Here is a 17364-nt window from a genome sequence, read left to right as displayed (position 1 = left end):
TCAAATACAGCCGGACCAGTTGCACCACCCCTGAAATACATCACAAACATCCCTGACACCAAGTCTTCGTTTAAGCTGTTGGGCCTATTTAAAATGTCCTTCTTTCTCCTTCCCATCAAAGTCCAGTTAAAGCCCTGTCTTCTTTCCAAGAAGCAATGCTATATGTATGTCTCCTGCTTTTAAATGTACATGCTTCTATGGAATAACTAAACAGCCACTTGATTTTCAAAGCAAAATAACTCGATTGTCAATGCTAAGGCATAAGCAAAACAACTCAGAAAACAAGGCAGTAGATAATTTGAAATTCACTTAGAATAAGTTTTTTAGGTACTTTGAATATAGGTATGCCTTATATTCTGGAAATTCAAAACACTTCAAATAAAATAATGACACTGTGATGGAAAGGGGTCACCAAGCTAACTCCCCTGAGTTACCCTGCTCCAAAGTTAAAATGAAAAGCAACAGCTTAAGGAAAATTCCCCTTTCACTAATTTTTTGGATGATAGGCACACATTTTATGGAAAAAGATGAATGAAGGCTGAGGAAAAGAGGAAAAGGAAGTAACTAAATGCCTTTCACAGCATCATCTTGGGTCTTTGAAGAATTTTTTCTTTTAATCCAAAGACTCTTAAATTGAGGTCCACAGATCCACAGAGGATCCATTTATATTTTTACTAAACTCTAAATGAAATTTTGCATTTTTTCAATTACAAATAAGGGCAACAAACATTATTTTGAGGGAGGTTACATCCACCAGTTTCCCCAGAATGCCAAAGGGGTCTATGACACAAAAAAGGCAAAGAAACCCTTGTTCCAAGTTTCTGCTAGGCTTTAGGCTATATGCATGAAATTAAGAAAATAAGAAGAGTTAAACAAAGGAATGAATCAATAAATGTAAAGTCAAGAAAGACTACAGGGAAATCCTATGGCTAATAAACACCAACTCTAATTACTAATATGAATGACTGAATTAAAATACCTACTCTAAATACCTAATTTGGGAGCGTTATTTCACTTCTTCTCCATTAAACCTCTAGGCAACACAAAATAATTAAGTTCAAATTATCTAAAAACTTAAAATATTTTTTCCTTTTCATTTCCTATCTTTTCACAATGACATTTCTAATATAACACTCCAGCAAAAGAAGATAAACAACAAAAGAAAGTAAAGGGGGGAGGGGAGGCCAGGATAAGAGTGGAGGAAAAACGGGGTCCTTTTTTTTCCATTTTAATACTTGCTGACAGCTTGGAGGAAAAAGTAAAATATAGATAAAATTAGATTAATGTTTCAATTTATACATTCTCCTTACAGATGGTACAATCAAAGGAAAAACATAATGAAAAAATTGTTATTGGTCTAAAATCAGAGTTGGATCCACACATATTTTATATAGTCACATATATACATGGAATGACTGCTGTCTTCTGACAATCAGTTTCCTTGACACCTGTCCCTGAACTAAAGCCAAGGGTACAGGCATTATGAGGGCTTCTCTCCTCCTATACCTGCCAGCTCCTTATTAGGATACTCCTGAGACTGACCACTCTACCATGATGCCCTATGAATCCTTAAGTGCCTGATGGTCTTGGTTTCATGTCTTGCTACGTGCTCTGATAACAGCAAATTTTCTAAAACGTTTGCATATCTATATGTAACATACAACACACGCACACACACACACAAATATTCCCATACACTAACATACAACAATATGTGATTTAAAGACAAATACATTAGAGGGACTTAAAAGACACAACATGAATGGGGGGAAAAGTTTACAACAAAAATAACTGAAATGAGAAAAAGAATGGAAAGAAAATGCCTCAGAGACAATGAAGAAAAAAGATCTAGATAAAGCAGGATGATGCAAGTTGGGAAATCACTTATTAAGGGGGCGGTTTAGAGAAAAGAGAGGAAAAATGAATAAGTACAAGGGCAAAGTGATGTTACCATAAAATATTTCTTACATATTTTAAATATTCAGTCTAATCAAATTTAATGCACATCAGTAAATCCCATCAAGGAAGTATTCAATATTCTGTCTCCCAAAGGGCAATTCTGTATATGAGCATGTAGTTACCTTAGAGTAAACATACTCAGAAGTTTAGCAGTAATAGCTGGAATTCCTATTTTTCTTTTAATATTATAATTCAATTGTGACAAATTTATCTAAATCTTTCCTGAACTACTGAAAAAGGAACTTTTAAGCTTCTTTGCAGCTACATGTCCTTAAATTACATGTACAGTCTGATTGACTACTCCCTCCCCACTTTTATCTTCCTTAAATCAGTAAATTGTAACAAGATGTCGATTTTTTTTATTATTTTCTACTACCCATTTCAAACTAGCAAAAAGTTTACCATAAATATAAATTTTCTGAGACAAAAGAATGTACACATACTGAGAAAAATTAACTAGACAAAAAAAATATGAAACAACACAGATTTCTTGCTAAATTTCTAATAATGAACTCTCTAGTGAAAATGTATATTAAAAAATAAAATGTATAAATATATTATGCTACATCGGAATTACTTCAGGAAAACTCAAATTATTTAAAATATGACAGATATGATTTCTCATGGCCTGAGACCATGCATATGCTGAATTTGCCTAAAAGCAAGAAAAATGTGCAAGTTTTTGTTCTTTTTGATAATCAGGTTTAAATTTGCATTCTGATCACCAAAACAACAGTGATAATATAAAGACAATTTATTAAATAATCAGACAATGAAAACATTGTATAATTCCTTCTTAGAAAACTAGGCACCTGGAAGCTGATACAGAAGGATGTTTGGTCAAACTTGAGCTTGAAGGTGTTGATTCATTATCTTCATGTTGCCTTCTTAATTCTCTCTCTTTCTGCAGTTCTTCCTCTTTCTCTCTGGCTTCTAAAAATGGAAGAAAAAAAAGAATTCATACTTAGATTTCAAAGATTTCAGTATTTAAAAAACGGGAAATACAGTATTTTTCTTAAAATTAACATAGACTCCAAAATACTAAAAAACAAATAAGGTAAATTTCCAAATAAAGTTCTAAAATTTAAACTACTAACATTGTAATTAAAAAGAAAATTCCATACCATCCCTTTTAACAAAATGAAAAAGGATACATTTACCCCAAGGCAAAACAAAAGTTCTGAATACACACATACATATTTCTAAACATGTGAATATTAGTCTAATTCCACAGATCTAGTTTTGCTATCACTTCACAAGAAACTTTATACATTCCTTTTCACTGTCTTTGTCTCTGCCATGTTTCATTATTCTAATAAACAATAATTTATTCAGCTACTCCCCAATCGATTAACAATAGTTGACATCTATCAGAGCACTTTACATTGTTATTTCATTTGAAATACCAATGATTATAAGACTTAAGTGCTATAGCCAGTATCATCCCAATCTGATGAAAACATGGAAACGTTGGTTCAGACAGAATCCCTGAAAACTAGAATGGAAAAAACAGAAGTTAATGACTCCATGAGACAAGAACATGAAAAACAAAGTTAAGGGGGCATCTTGGTGGCACAGTGAATAGAGCATCGGCCCTGGAGTCCAGAGGACCTGCGTTCAAATCCAGCCTCAGACTTAACACAAAACTAGCCGTGTGACCTTGGGCAAGTCACTTAACCCCAATTGCCTTGCCCTTCCCCTCCAGAAAAAAAAATTAAAAGATTGAAAAAAATAAATGAAAATGCAAAATACAATAGTAAAAACAACTGACCTGGAAAACAGATTGAAGGGAAAAAATTTAAGGATCAATGGACCACCTGAAAGCCATGATTAAAAAAACAACAGTCTTGACATGAGACATCAAAACCAGAGGACAAATAGATACAGAAAGAATTCAGTGGTCACTTTCTGACAGAAACCCCAAAATCAAAACTCAAAGACATAATAGCCAAAATCCAGATATTCCAGACAAAAGAAAAAATGCCAGGAGCAGACAAAATGAAAAAATTCAAGTAGTGAGGAACCACAGTAAGGATCATGCACAATTTAGTAGTCATCACCATAGAGGAACAGAGACCTTAGTATACAATATTCTAGAAGCATGGTATGCTGGTAAATGTTTAATAATTAGTTCTCTATGGAAAAAAATGTACACATGACACATTTTTAAGTTTAACTTACATTAGCAACATTTTCTTCAACACCTTAAGTCTAACAATCAACAAAACAATAAATCAAGTATTCATTTGTAGTGTTTACTGATTTCTGAAGTGTAAGAGCTTACACCGAAAACTTCACATTATTCATAAGTAGATGTGAGCTGACTCCAGCACAGCTATGACTTAACAGCAAAGAATAACATCTCTAACAAAACCTAGAATAATCCTAAAGAAGAAAAATGCATCTTTAATGAAATAAAGGATTTCAAGCATTCATGAGGAAAAGCAAGAGCTATATAGAAACTCTAAAGTGAAAACACAAAGTTAAGTGAAATCTAAAAACACAAATGAACAAGTGATGAAGGACTAATCAAAAATAAAAGGCTTATATTCTACTACAGGAAGATGATACACATGTCCCCTCTGAAATCTACTTAGAAGGTATGGGCAATGTTGTTAAATCCTGGCAATCTTAAAAGAAGAACAGAAAAGGAGAGGAAGAAGAATATACTGAAGATGAGGGGAGAAAGAGAAAACAGAAAAAATTTAGAAGAAATTATTTCACATAATTGGGTACTGAAGCAGAAGCCCATACAAACAATGAGGAAAGGGTAGGAGGAAGCTGACATCTGAACTTCACTGTCATCTGAACTGGTCAAAGAAGGAATACGCATACATATACACACAGACACATACACAGAGTTGTGTATAGAATTATGTCATTCAAAAGGTAATGGATGGGGCTGAGCCAAGATGGCAGCATAGAAGCAGGAAAACTCCCTGTGCTCCTCCCATAACCACATCAAATACCTATAAAATATGACCACATAGAAACTTTAGGGCTACAGAACCCAAAAAGTGACCAAGAGAAACAAGTCTCCCGCTGAAGGCAGACCAACAGGCCTGCTGGAAGGGTCCATCGCAGGTTTTAGCCCCAGGGTGCCCTGACCAGCGATAGCTAGAGGGACTTTGGGAGAGTGGATCACCAGCAGCTGTGGAGGTTTCCAGAATTATCAACCCATAAATGCCAAAGACAAAGTGAGCAGTCACTGTGGACTTTGTGGGAACAGGGGGTCCGGGAGTACAATCTGGCTGAGGTGCCACAGCTGCCGCCACATGGCTGCTTCAGAGCTCCTGGCCTGCAGATTGTAAGGGGACCAAGCAACCATCCTGCACAAGCAAAGGAAGGAAAGCAAGCACAGCAACCCAACTCTAGATTCCTTTTTTGGGGACAAAAAGGATCAAAGCATGGAACAGCAAGAAGAGAACAAAGTCAGAACTCCTGTACCAAAAACTTCCAAGAAAAATATGAACTGCTTACAGGCCCTAGAGGAACTTAAGAAGGATTTTGAAAACCAAATAAGAGAAGTGGGGGGGGGAAATTGGAAGAGAAATGAGAATGATGCAAGAAAACCATGAAAAGAGTCAACAATCTGACTGAAGAAAATAACACCTTAAAAAAGACTAACTCGGGGAGGCAGAGTCAAGATGGCAGAGGAGAAACAAGACTTCTGCATGGCTCCCACTTCCACCTCCTCCGATTCATGTAAAAAATGACTCTAAACAAACTTTGGAGCTACAGAACCCACAAAATGACAGAAAGACACCTCCTGCTGTGGACAGTCTGGCAGGCCAGCATGAAGGGGCCAGTGCAGCACTCTGGGAGCCAAGCCCAGCCACACGTGAGACAGAGGTTTTAGCCTCACGGTGTCCACAACCAGCAGCTGGCTAGAGGGACTTCAGATCACCAGCAGCTGTGGCAGTTTGCAGAATTTTCAACCCATAGTTGCTAAGGACAAAGTAAGAGGTCAGTACAATGTGGACTCTGAGAACCAGGAGTTCAAGAGTGCGGTCCGGCCTTTACCTCTTGGAAGGAGCAGCCGCGGAGGCACTTCAGCCATGTGTAGTGGGAATGTAAATTTAAAGATCTTCCCTGCCCCCAGGCTAAAGTGCACCTGGAGCCTGGGGTGGGAGGCTTGTTTTTCAGTAGATACTTCTTGATTGGCCAGTGAGTCAATAAGGTTGTTACATTCTCTGAGCCAGGAGAAGGCTATATAAGCCCTGATGTGTAGCTTTGTTTTGGGGCTCACTTTGAGAAGTGTTCTGTGATTTGATATGGATTCTGGGAAGCCATTGTCCAGAGCTCCCCGGCTTTGAAAAACCCAGATGCTGAAACCCAGATGTTGATTGGGTATGGATGTAATGGTTGGACAGTTTGGAAATCTGTCTACTTGATCTGTTTCTCTGACTTGATAATTCTGTCTGTATACTTTGAAGTTCGGGGTGCTGACCTTTTTCCCCTGAACTAGGTGAATGATACATATCTGACTGATTAAAGTAAGCTTGTTAACCCATTTTGAGTTGCTTTCCTTTAATAAAGCAGATCCAAGAACCTGTGTTGGCAGCAACCCTGAGGACACTTGGGGTGCTTGCTGCTAGCTGCTACACCATGCAGCCGCCACCATGTGGTTGCTTCAGAGCTCCTGGTCTGCAGACACTAGGGGGACCAACCAACTAGTCTGAGAGGTAATCCCTCTTGCTTTAACCTGCTTGGATCTGGATCACTGTCTAGGGTGGAGGTCCTGGGGAGCATGACCAGTTTGGAAGAGTGTGTGAAGGCTTTAGAGAGGACATCCAACTAATAGCTCCAGCAGCTTGTAATGGAAACGCAAATTTAAAGATCTTCCCTGCCCCTAGGCTAAAGTGCACCTGGAGCCTGGGGTGGGAGGCTTGTTTTTCAGTAGATACTTTTTGATTGGCCAGTGGGTCAAGAGGGTGGTTACATTCTCTAACCCAGGAGAAGGCTATATAATCCCTGATGTGAGGCTTTGTTTTGGGGCTCACTTTGAGAAGTGTTCTGTGATTTGATGAAACTCTGGGAAGCCGTTGTTGAGAGTCCCCCAGCTTTGAAAAACCCAGATGTTGAAACCCAGATGTTGATTTGGTATGGATGTAATGGTTGGACAGTTTGGAAACTGTCTACTTGATCTGTTCCTCTGTCTTGATAATTCTGTCTGTATATTCTGAAGTTTGGGGTGCTGACCTTTGTAATGTGAATGTAAATTTGGAAGATCTTCCCTGCCCCTAGGCTAAAGTGCACCTGAAGCCTAGGGTGGGAGGCTTGTTTTTCAGTAGATACTTCTTGATTGGCCAGTGAGTCAATAAGGTTGTTACATTCTCTGAGCCAGGAGAAGGCTATATAAGCCCTGATGTGTAGCTTTGTTTTGGGACTCACTTTGAGAAGTGTTCTGTGATTTGATCTGAATTCTGGGAAGCCGTTGTTGAGAGTCCCCCGGCTTTGAAAAACCCAGATGTGGAAACCCAGATGTTGACTGGGTATGGATGTAATGGTTGGACAGTTTGGAAATCTGTCTACTTGATCTGTTTCTCTGACTTGATAATTCTGTCTGTATTCTGAAGTTTGGGGTGCTGACCATTTTCCCCTGAACAAGGTAAACGATATATGTCTGACTGATTAAAGTAAGCTTGTTAACCCATTTTGAGTTGCTTTCCTTTATCAAAGCAGATCCAAGAACCTGTGGTAGCAGCAAACCCTGAGGACGCTGGGGTGCTTGCTGCTACAACCTTTTTCCCCTGAACTAGGTAAATGATATATATTTGACTGATTAAAGTAAACTTGTTAACCCATTTTGAGTTGCTTTCTTTTAACAAAGCAGATCTAAGAACCTGTGTTGGCAGCCACCCTGAGGATGCTTGGGGTGCTTGCTGCTACACAGCTGTGAAAATCCCAGTGATTTGGGACAAAGCTCCCTTCTCTGGCAGCAGAGTTCTACTGTGGCAAAAAGCTCAAAAATCAAGTAATTCAGTGGAAGCATGAGCAAGCAAAGGAAGCAAAGCAAGCAGAGCAATCCAACATTAGACTCCTATTTTAGGGACAAAAGGATCAAAGCATGGAATAGGAGGAAGACAGTGAAGTCAGAACTCCTGCACCAAAAACTTCCAAGAAAAATATGAACTGATTACAGGTCATAAAGGAGCTTAAGAAGGATTTTGAAGACCAAATAAGAGAAGTGGAGGAAAAATTGGGAAGAGAAATGAGAATGATGCAAGAAAATTATGAAATGAGAGTCAACAGCCTGACTGAAGAAAATAGCACCTTAAAAAATAGACTAACTCAAATGGCAAGAGAGGCTCAAAAAGGCAATGAGGAGAAGAATGACTTAAAAAGCCGAATTTGCCAGATGGAAAAAGAATCTCAAAAGCTCACTGAACAGGGTGGTGCAGTGAGTAAGAGTGCCAGCCCAGGAGTCAGGAGGACCCAGGATCAGTTCTGGCCTCAGATACTTAACACTCACACAAAATAACTGGCCAGGTAACCTTGGGCAAGTTACTTAACCCAAATTGCTTTAAAAAAAAAAAAAGCTCACTGAAGAGAATCATTCCTTCAGAATTAGACTGGAGTAAATGGAAGCTAATGACTTTATGAGAAATCAAGACACTATTAAACAGATCCAAACAAATGAAAAATTAGAAGGCAATGTGAAATATCTCACTGGAAAAATCACTGACCTGGAAAATAGATCTAGGAGAGAGAATTTAAAAATTATTGGACTACCTGAAAGCCATGATTAAAAAAAGAATCTAGAAATTATCCTTCAAGAAATTCTCAAGGAAAATTGCCCTGATGTTTTAGAACTAGAGGGCAAAATAGAGCTTGAAAGAATCCACCAATCGCTTCCTGAAAAAGATCCCAAAAAGAACACTCCTAGGAATATTATAGCCAGGTTCTGAAATTCCCAGATCAAGGAGAGAATATTACAAGCAGCCAGGAAGAAACAATTTGAATATTGTGGAAACACAATCAGGATAACACAGGATCTTACAGCTTCTACACTGAGGGATCGAAGGGCTTGGAATATGATATCCCGGAAGTCAAAGGAGCTGAGATTAAAACCAAGAATCACCTACCCAGAAAAACTGACTTTCATGTTTCAGGGGAAAATATGGTCATTCAGTGGAATAGAGGACTTTCAAGTATTCTTGATGAAAAAACCAGAGTTGAATAGAAAATCTGACATTCAGATACAAGAAGCAAGGGAAGCATGAGAAGGCAAACATGGAAAAGAAATCATAGGGAACTTATCAAAATTGAACTATTTACATGCCTATGTGGAAAAATATTAATTGTAACTTATGTAACTTTTGTCAGTATGAGAATAGTTGAATGGAATATAAATGTGTGTATACATATATATATACACATAAATACATATATATGTCTTTATAGGAGGGTATATGGGCGTATGAATACATTATGTGAATGTGTGCATATATGTGTACAGGTATACATAGACAGAGGGCAAAGGACCAATTGAATTGGAAGGGATGATACTTAAAAGGTGAAAAAGATGACAGAAGAATATAATGAGGGCAGATGGGGAGAGAAAGAATGGGGTAAATTATCTCATATAGAAGAGGTAAGGGAAAACTGTTACAATGGAGGAAAAGAACAGGAAGGCAAAAGGGAAAGGGTCAACCTTACTCTCATTGAATTTGGCTGAGGGAGGGAATGACATACACACTAAATAAGATATCTCACCCTAAAGCAGAGTAGGGAAAAGGGGATGAGAGGGGGGATGATGGAGGGGCGGTCAGGTTCGGGGGGATTGTTGGGGGGGAATTTAGAAGCACACGCTTTTGAAAAGGGACAGGGTCAAAGTAGAGAATAGAACAAGTAGGGGGTGGAATAGGAAAAAAAAAGAAAAAAATAATAATTTTAAAAAGGGAATGGAGAAAAAGGAAAAAAGGGAGAAGGAAAACTAGGAGGTTGGATTAATGAAACAATTAGTCCTAAGCAAAACAAACTCTAAAAAAAGGCAGCTAGGTGGCACAGTGAATAGAGCATTAGTCCTGGAGTCAGGATGACCTGAGCTCAAATCCAGCCTCAAACACTTGACACTTAACTAGCTGTGTGACTCTGGGTCACTTAACCCCAATTGCCTTGCTTTCACCCCTCTAAAAAAAAATGTACAAAAACATCTGCCTCTTTTTGTGGTAGCAAAGAACTGGAAACTAAGGAAGTAAACTGGGGAAGGAATGAACAAATTATGGTATATAAATGTGAAATGTGCTATAAGATATAATTAAGAAAATAGTTTCAGAAAAACTTGGGAAGTTTTGTATGAACTGATATAGAGTGAAGTGAACAAAATCTGAATAATTAATACAACAGGAACAATATTGTAAAGACAAATAACTCTGAAAAATTCAGGAATTCTGATGAGTATAATAACCAACCAGGATTCCAGAGGTCTCATGATGAAACATGCTACTTAAGAAAAAGACTCATGGTACAGAATAAGACATATAGGCATTTATATTTTTTCTTTTTGACATAGCCAATGAAAACAGAAATCAATGACTTCATAAAAACAAAAAAAATTAAATGAAATCAAAAGACTGAAAAAATAGAAAATTTAAAATGTCTGGTATAAAAAACCACCAGGAAAAGAGGTCAAGGAGAAATAATTTAAGAATAATTTAGACATTGTAGTTTAAGATTATACACTGTATTTTAAGAAATAGTAAATTGGGCGGCTAGGTGGCGCAGTGAATAGAGCACCAGCCCTGAAGTCAAGAGGACCTGAGGTTCAATTTGAACCTGAGTTCAAATCCGGCCTCAGACACTTAACACAAAATTAGCCGTGTGACCTTGGGCAAGTCACTTAATCCTAATTGCCCTACCTCCCCCCTCCAAAAAGCGAAAAAAAAGAAAGAAATACTAAATTAAAACTGCACACATCAACCAGAACCAGAGGACAAAGTGAAATAGAAAGAATTCATAAATTATCCCGATAGGAACCCCAAAAAATAAACAACACTTGACAACAGATTGAACATGAAGGATTCAATACGTGCAAGACAGAAATCAAGGATGACACTAAAATTTGCAGGGCGGGATGACTTGCAGGATGGTGGGGTGCTCAATGGTGCTACCCCAGGATACTGTCTTTTTCTCTGGTAGAAGCATGTAATATGTAGTCTTAGTTGCCATGGGTGTGGAGAGGTCACACACCCCTATGTGACAACGTATAAGTGTTGTTACGTTATAAACTGTCTTCCAAGTTTTGTTCATTTCATTCTACATCAGTCCATATGTCTTCCCAAGTTTCTCTGAAGACATCTCTTTCTTCATTTTTGCAGCACAATAATATTCCATCAGATTCACAGACCATAATTTGTTCAGTCATTTCCTAAATAAGAATACCTTCTTAGATTCCAGTTCTCAATAGTAATAGGAAAACTAAAAAAGGCAGGAGAGTTGCATGACAGAGGAAAGATAATGTGTTCTACTTTGCACACGATGAGTTTAGGACACCTACAGTACTTTTAATTCAAGATATCTAAGAAGCCATTTGGTGATGTGGGACTAGAATTCCACAGAAAGGTTAGGACCAGATATATTACTGTAGGAATCATCAGAAATGACAACTAAACCCATGGGAGCCGATAAGCTTATCAAGCAAGATGTAATTATTAATCAAAATATTGATGGACTATTCCATAAAGTTATAAAGAAAGATGGAACTATATACGATAAAAATCTACAAAAACATCCATTCCCAAATGAAGAAATAGCCAAATGACAATTTTAGGAAGAGGAAATATAAATTATTTCTAAATAATTAAAATTTGGGGGTGAGGGTGGCTAGGTGGCACAGTAAATAGAGCACAGTCCCTGGAATCAGGAGGACCTGAGTTCAAATTCGGCCTCAGGCACTTTAACACTTACTAGATGTGTGACCTTGGGCAACTCACTTAACCCCAATTGCCCTGCCTTTCCCCCTCCAAAAAGCAATAAATAAATAAATGAAATTTCACTTTCTATTAAATGAAGAATGAAAATTAAAAGGGTAAAGTACCAGAATGCATGCAAATGGCAAACACAGAATAAAACAATAAAATTCACTTTTCATTCATAAAATACTTTCATCAACTTGTTAGTGAGTTTATAAAGAGTTGAAATTCTGGGGAGACCAAAACTGATACCCTTTAACTCTCTAATCTCCCACTGGAGTTGATCAATTAATTCATCAATGAAGTTAAAAGTCTCAGAGAATCCATAAAAGCACACTTTAAAATGCCATTAAGTTGTGAACATTCAATAATGGAAAATTTGGTCAGACTTCCATCTTCTATTCAGTTGCAATTCTTATCATATTCAAAAAAAGTTACTGTGAAATGGTCTGACACAAACCAAACTTTTTGCAAGTTCACGTTGCTTCCACTGTTTTTTACTATTTTGGGAGGTAAAAGTTCCAATAAGTTTCTGTCATCCTTAGGGATTTGCAAATGAGCTTGTACTCTAAATGGAGAGTAAGGGACAGCATGTAAGGCTTAAAACAATTACCAGGAAATAGCAAAAGAACCAGAATAATGATCTAGAGCAATAACATCACTAGCATGCACAGTAGGCCCTCTATAGAGGATTTATGGCAGGTTATAAATGAGAATCACAAAAGATGAGAAGTTGCAGCTGGTTTGTTCTTTGTACTGGTGGCAGGAATATTCACATCCATGGCATTTACTTAATTTGAAACATTACAGAAGTTTAAAAATCATATACAATTGTTCAAAAAAAATTATTACATACATCTTTAAAACTAAAAATAAAACCTACCATAAACACTTTTATGTCTAACATGACAAAACAGGAAAATGATAAATGCTGGAGAAGATGTGGAAAAACTGGAACACTAATGCAGTGTTGGTGGAGTTGTGAACTGATCCAGTCATTCTGGAGAGCAATTTCTAACTATGTCCAAAGGTTTATAAAACTATGCATACCCTGTGACCCAGCAATACCACTTCTAGGGCTATATCTCAAAGAGATAATCCAAATGGGAAAAACAACCCACAAGTACAAAAATAGCAGCTCTTTTTGTGGTGGTCAAGAACTGGAAATTGAGAGGATGCCCATCAATTGGGGAATGGCTAAACAAGTTGTGGTATATGAATGTAATGGAATACTATTGTGCTATAAGAAATGATAAGCAGGCAGATTTCAGAAAAACCTGGAAAGACTTAAATGAACTGATGCTGAGCGAAGTGAACAGAACCAGTAAAACACTGTACAGAGTAATAGCCATAAGTAATGACTAACTTTGATGGACTTATCTCTTCTTAGCAATGTAAGGATCCAAGGACTCATGATAAAAAATGCTATCTACATCCAGAAAAAGAACTATGGAGTCTGAACACAGACTGAAGCATAATATTTGCTCTCTCTTATTTTTGGTTGTTTCTTCTTTCTCGTGGTTTCTCCCATTGGTTCTAATTCTTCTTTACATTATGACTAATGTGAAAACAGGTTAAATATGAATATAGAGCCTATCTCAAATTACACACCATCTTGGGGTAAAGGGAGGGGAAAGATGGGGAGAAAATTTGGAACTCAAATTCTTATTGAAGTGAATGTTTAAAACAAAAATAAATTAACTTTTTAAAAACATTGGTAAAGGGGGGCTAGGTGACACAGTGAGTAGAGCACCAGCCTTGGAGTCATAAGCACCTGAGTTCAAATCCTACCTCAGACACTTAACTAGCCGTGTGACTTTGGGCAAGTCACTTAACCCCAATTGCCCCTCCACAAAAAACAAACAAAAAAAAACATTGATAAAGTATTTAATATAACTGTGTACTATTATGAAACTGATAGCATTTAATTTAAACAAATGTAAATGCATGTATCTAAACTTACCCAAAACTTTCCTACTTCTCTCCACAGCTGTTCTTCGAGTTTGTTCAAACATGGCTTCCAAGTCAAATGTCCTGGCTTTCTTCCCTAAAATGGAGGGGGATGGATGACAAAGAGAACTGATACTACACAGTAAATAAAATTTTTGATTAGTCTAATCTACAGCATAGTACAGGATGGCCACAATGTATCACAACAAGTGTTCAATGCACAATAGATGCCCCTCCAAGCCTCCAGTTATTACTTCTTTAACCTAGAAATCCTGGTCCTGCTGCTGGAGGAACATGGGGGAGGTAACTCTTGTCTGTCTGTTTTAAGGTGGAGAAGAGGGAAAGCAGCAATTATGTCTCTGAATTAAAGAATTTAAGAACCACTCCCCTGAGTACCATTTCTCAAAGATGTGGACCAAGCCAAAAAACAGCCTAAGTACATATAAAATAAGGATAATAGCAAATTACTTACTTCAAAGTATGGTTATACTGCTCAAACGAGATAAATGTATGTCAAGTACTCTAACATACTTCAAGGTGCTCTATGTTAGCTATCAATGCTATGTTCACACATCTTCAGAGGCTTTGGACCCCACACAGGTAAACAAAAATAGGGAAGATAGGAGGCAAGTCAGAAAGGAAAATCATCTTTTGGCAAAATAGCTTCCATTACAGATACCCATTTCTGTTTTTGCAGGCTACAAGTATGCTGGAAAATATTATTTTCCCTTGTGCAATCTGGTAGTACCCAGAAAACACAGGTGGTAGTGGTGGTGGTGATGGCAGTAGCAAAAGTAAATAAGAGAGGCAACATGAAACAGTCAAGAAAGCACAGCCTCAAGTTTCACCTGTGACATATAATGGCTGTGTGACCTTGATCATTTAACCTCTCAATGCATTAGGTCAGTACCTAAGACTGTAAGTTTGCAGAGCAGGTGTTCATTTGGTGGAAGGAATTTCCTTACCATGAGTTCCTTATACCAATGAAATCAAAGAACTAATTCAAATGATAGTGCTGTTGTACTGAAGTAGTCGATACTGATGTACTAATATTGCAGAATTTAATATGAGTTATTCAATCACAGCACTTTAGAGATAAAGGGAACTATAGAAATTATCCAGCATAACTTCTTACCCAATGCATGGCTCCAAACACAACAGCATAGTCATAAAGCAGCTTTTCTTTTTTCTCTTAGTCACTTTCAGGAATAATGGCATACATACATACATGCATACACACACACACACACACACACACACACACACGGATGTTTGGATATGAAGCCCATGACTATTGCCATGAAAAAGGGGGGGGGAGTGTGGATGAATGGAATCTTAAATTCTTCAGACTATTATGAATATACATATATATACGTATATATGCACATATGCACACATATATGTATATATGTATGTATAGGTATATATCCCCAGCACCTACCAAAGTACTTTGCATAGCAGGCATTTAATAAATGTTTGTTGATGGCCAATATGGAAATATGTTTTGCACTTCATCTGTATAATTGATATCCTTTGCCTTCTCAATGGGTAGTGGAGGGGCAAGCAAGGGAGATAATTTAGAGCTCAAATTTTTTTTACATGAATGCTAAAAATAAAAAATACATTTTATGGAATAAAAAATGAATGTTTGTTGACTGATGTCAAACATACACTCATAAATATGCATTTCCCTTTATGACTAGTGAGAGATGAGGTCACAGCAGCAATCCACCAAGTTTAGTTTTTGCTGCAGTTTTCCTCACAGAGATAGAGATGCCTTTGCCATGTATCTATACTTCATAGAGTTCCTATTTATCCCCTAGCATCTGCAACAGTTTCCTACTCACAGGGACTAATGTACATCTCCACTTAGTACCAGGGTCTGCAGAACCTTTTCTGACCTAAGACCTTGACTCCTTGAATACAAAGAAATTTAATCTGCCTCCCCTTCCTGCTGGGCTCCCTGCACCCCATTCCTCACATCCTCTACCTCCTGCTTCTCGCTCCTCCATCTGATCCTCCCTCGACTCATCCTTTCCTTCCTCCCTTATCCCTCCTTCTCTTCCTCTTCCCTCCCATCCTTTTTCCTCCCTCCCCCTCCTCCCCATCCTTTTTTCCTCCCCCTCCTCCCTGTCCTTGCTCCCTCCCCAATTCTTCTTCCCTCCCCTCCCCCTCCTCCTCTTCCCTCCCCTGCTCCTCTCCCCAATCCCTCCTATTCACCCCCCCACCCCTGCCTCCTGCTCCCACAGCCAAAGACCGGCCAGAGAAGGAGCAGATCGGAGCTGTCAGGGGGTGCGCGCGCCTGGCCGTAGTGCAGCGGCCGCGGAAGGGTAACCTCCGCTCCAAGGGGAAGAGTTGGAGATGCCCTGGGGTCCCGGGCACCCAAGCCCCACGGGCCGCTCTTCCCTCCCGGGCTCTCCCGGGGCTCCTGCAGCGCCGCCCCGCCCGACGCCCCCAAACTCACCGAAGCCGGTGAAGCCCATGGTGGAAGCCAACTCGGGATCGGCCGCCGGCGCGTCGGTGCCTGTGAAGCAGGAGGGAAGAGAGAAGGGAGCTTCGTTATGGGCTCTCTGTCTGTCCCGAGCCGCCCCTGCCCCCGCCCGGAGACCGAACCCACCATCACCGCCTGCCGATGATTCCATGCCGGCTCCTGGGACAAGTATAGACCCAAACCCCACACGCTCGCCCAGGTTTGCACAGCCGGGCGGAATTGTACGCGAAGTACAGCGGAAGTGTCTTCGCAGCCGGGCGGAAGTGTCTCCACAAAACAGGAAATGGTGCCACTGACAAGTAGAGACGACGCTCCTGACCAGAGAAGCAGAACCGCGGCTCCTGCTACAGCGCCGCCTGGCGGGAACGGAGAGTAATAGAGCAGGCGCAGAGGAGATTTCTATAACTGAGGAGGTGTCCTGGGCTCTGGCAATGGGGAAGCAGCCGCGGAACAGCCCCCTGCCCTCAAGGAGCTGCCATTCTTTCTCAGGAGCCTACATGTACTTACATGTATAAGTACATGCAGAATAAATTCTAAGTGGTATGAGGGGAAGAAGAAAGGAAAGGACTAATCAAGAAAGGCTCATTCACAGGTCTAAGATTTGAGGTGAGCAAGGAAGTGCGCGCCAAGCAAGGGGTACCTCCAGTGCAAAGGCTCGGAGATGGGAAAGTGGCGTGTGGAACAGCAAGAAGACCTGGTTGTGGAGTGCAAGAAGGGGAGTCAGCTGGGAGCAGAATTAGGACGCCTTTGCAAGCCCAGGCAGAAGCCAAGAGGGTGGGAGTCAAGGGGATGACCATGTGCCTGGAAGGAGGTCAAATGGAGAGAGACTGTAGGGGGATGAATGGCAAGATCTGACATCTGATTGGTTGTGTAGGGGGAGAGTGACCCTACATCCCTGCTCTACGCTGAAAACCATGATTTTGTTTATTCTGGACCAGCAAATTTATCTATGTAGGGAAATCCCAACTGAGGAAACTCTCTCACCAAAGCAGATCCGTGGTCTTAGAGATCTGCCTAGGGCACTGACAGGTTAAGTGACTTGTCCAG

General features: G+C 39.4%; 1 protein-coding gene across 1 annotated transcript in view; it reads right to left on the bottom strand.

The window, feature by feature from the left end:
- WDR70 (WD repeat domain 70) overlaps nt 1-16605 on the bottom strand; it is a 359998-nt gene extending 343393 nt beyond the window's left edge. Inside the window, exons 1-4 of the mRNA XM_069096170.1 lie at nt 16444-16605; nt 16291-16350; nt 13840-13923; nt 2772-2892 (exon numbers count right to left, since the gene is read on the bottom strand). Of these exons, the coding sequence (XP_068952271.1) occupies nt 2772-2892; nt 13840-13923; nt 16291-16350; nt 16444-16468 (290 nt within the window). The 5' untranslated portion in view covers nt 16469-16605. The remainder of the gene's footprint in view (nt 1-2771; nt 2893-13839; nt 13924-16290; nt 16351-16443) is intronic.
- Between the last annotated feature and the right edge of the window lie 759 nt (nt 16606-17364).

This window comes from Petaurus breviceps, unplaced genomic scaffold (assembly GCF_028583685.1).
Source record: "Petaurus breviceps papuanus isolate PSGF00001 unplaced genomic scaffold, PetGlider_PUasm1.0 229, whole genome shotgun sequence".
Classification (NCBI taxonomy): Eukaryota; Metazoa; Chordata; class Mammalia; order Diprotodontia; family Petauridae; genus Petaurus; species Petaurus breviceps.
The sequence above is the reverse complement of the archived record's forward strand: the minus strand, read 5'-3'. Positions and strand labels throughout refer to the sequence as shown.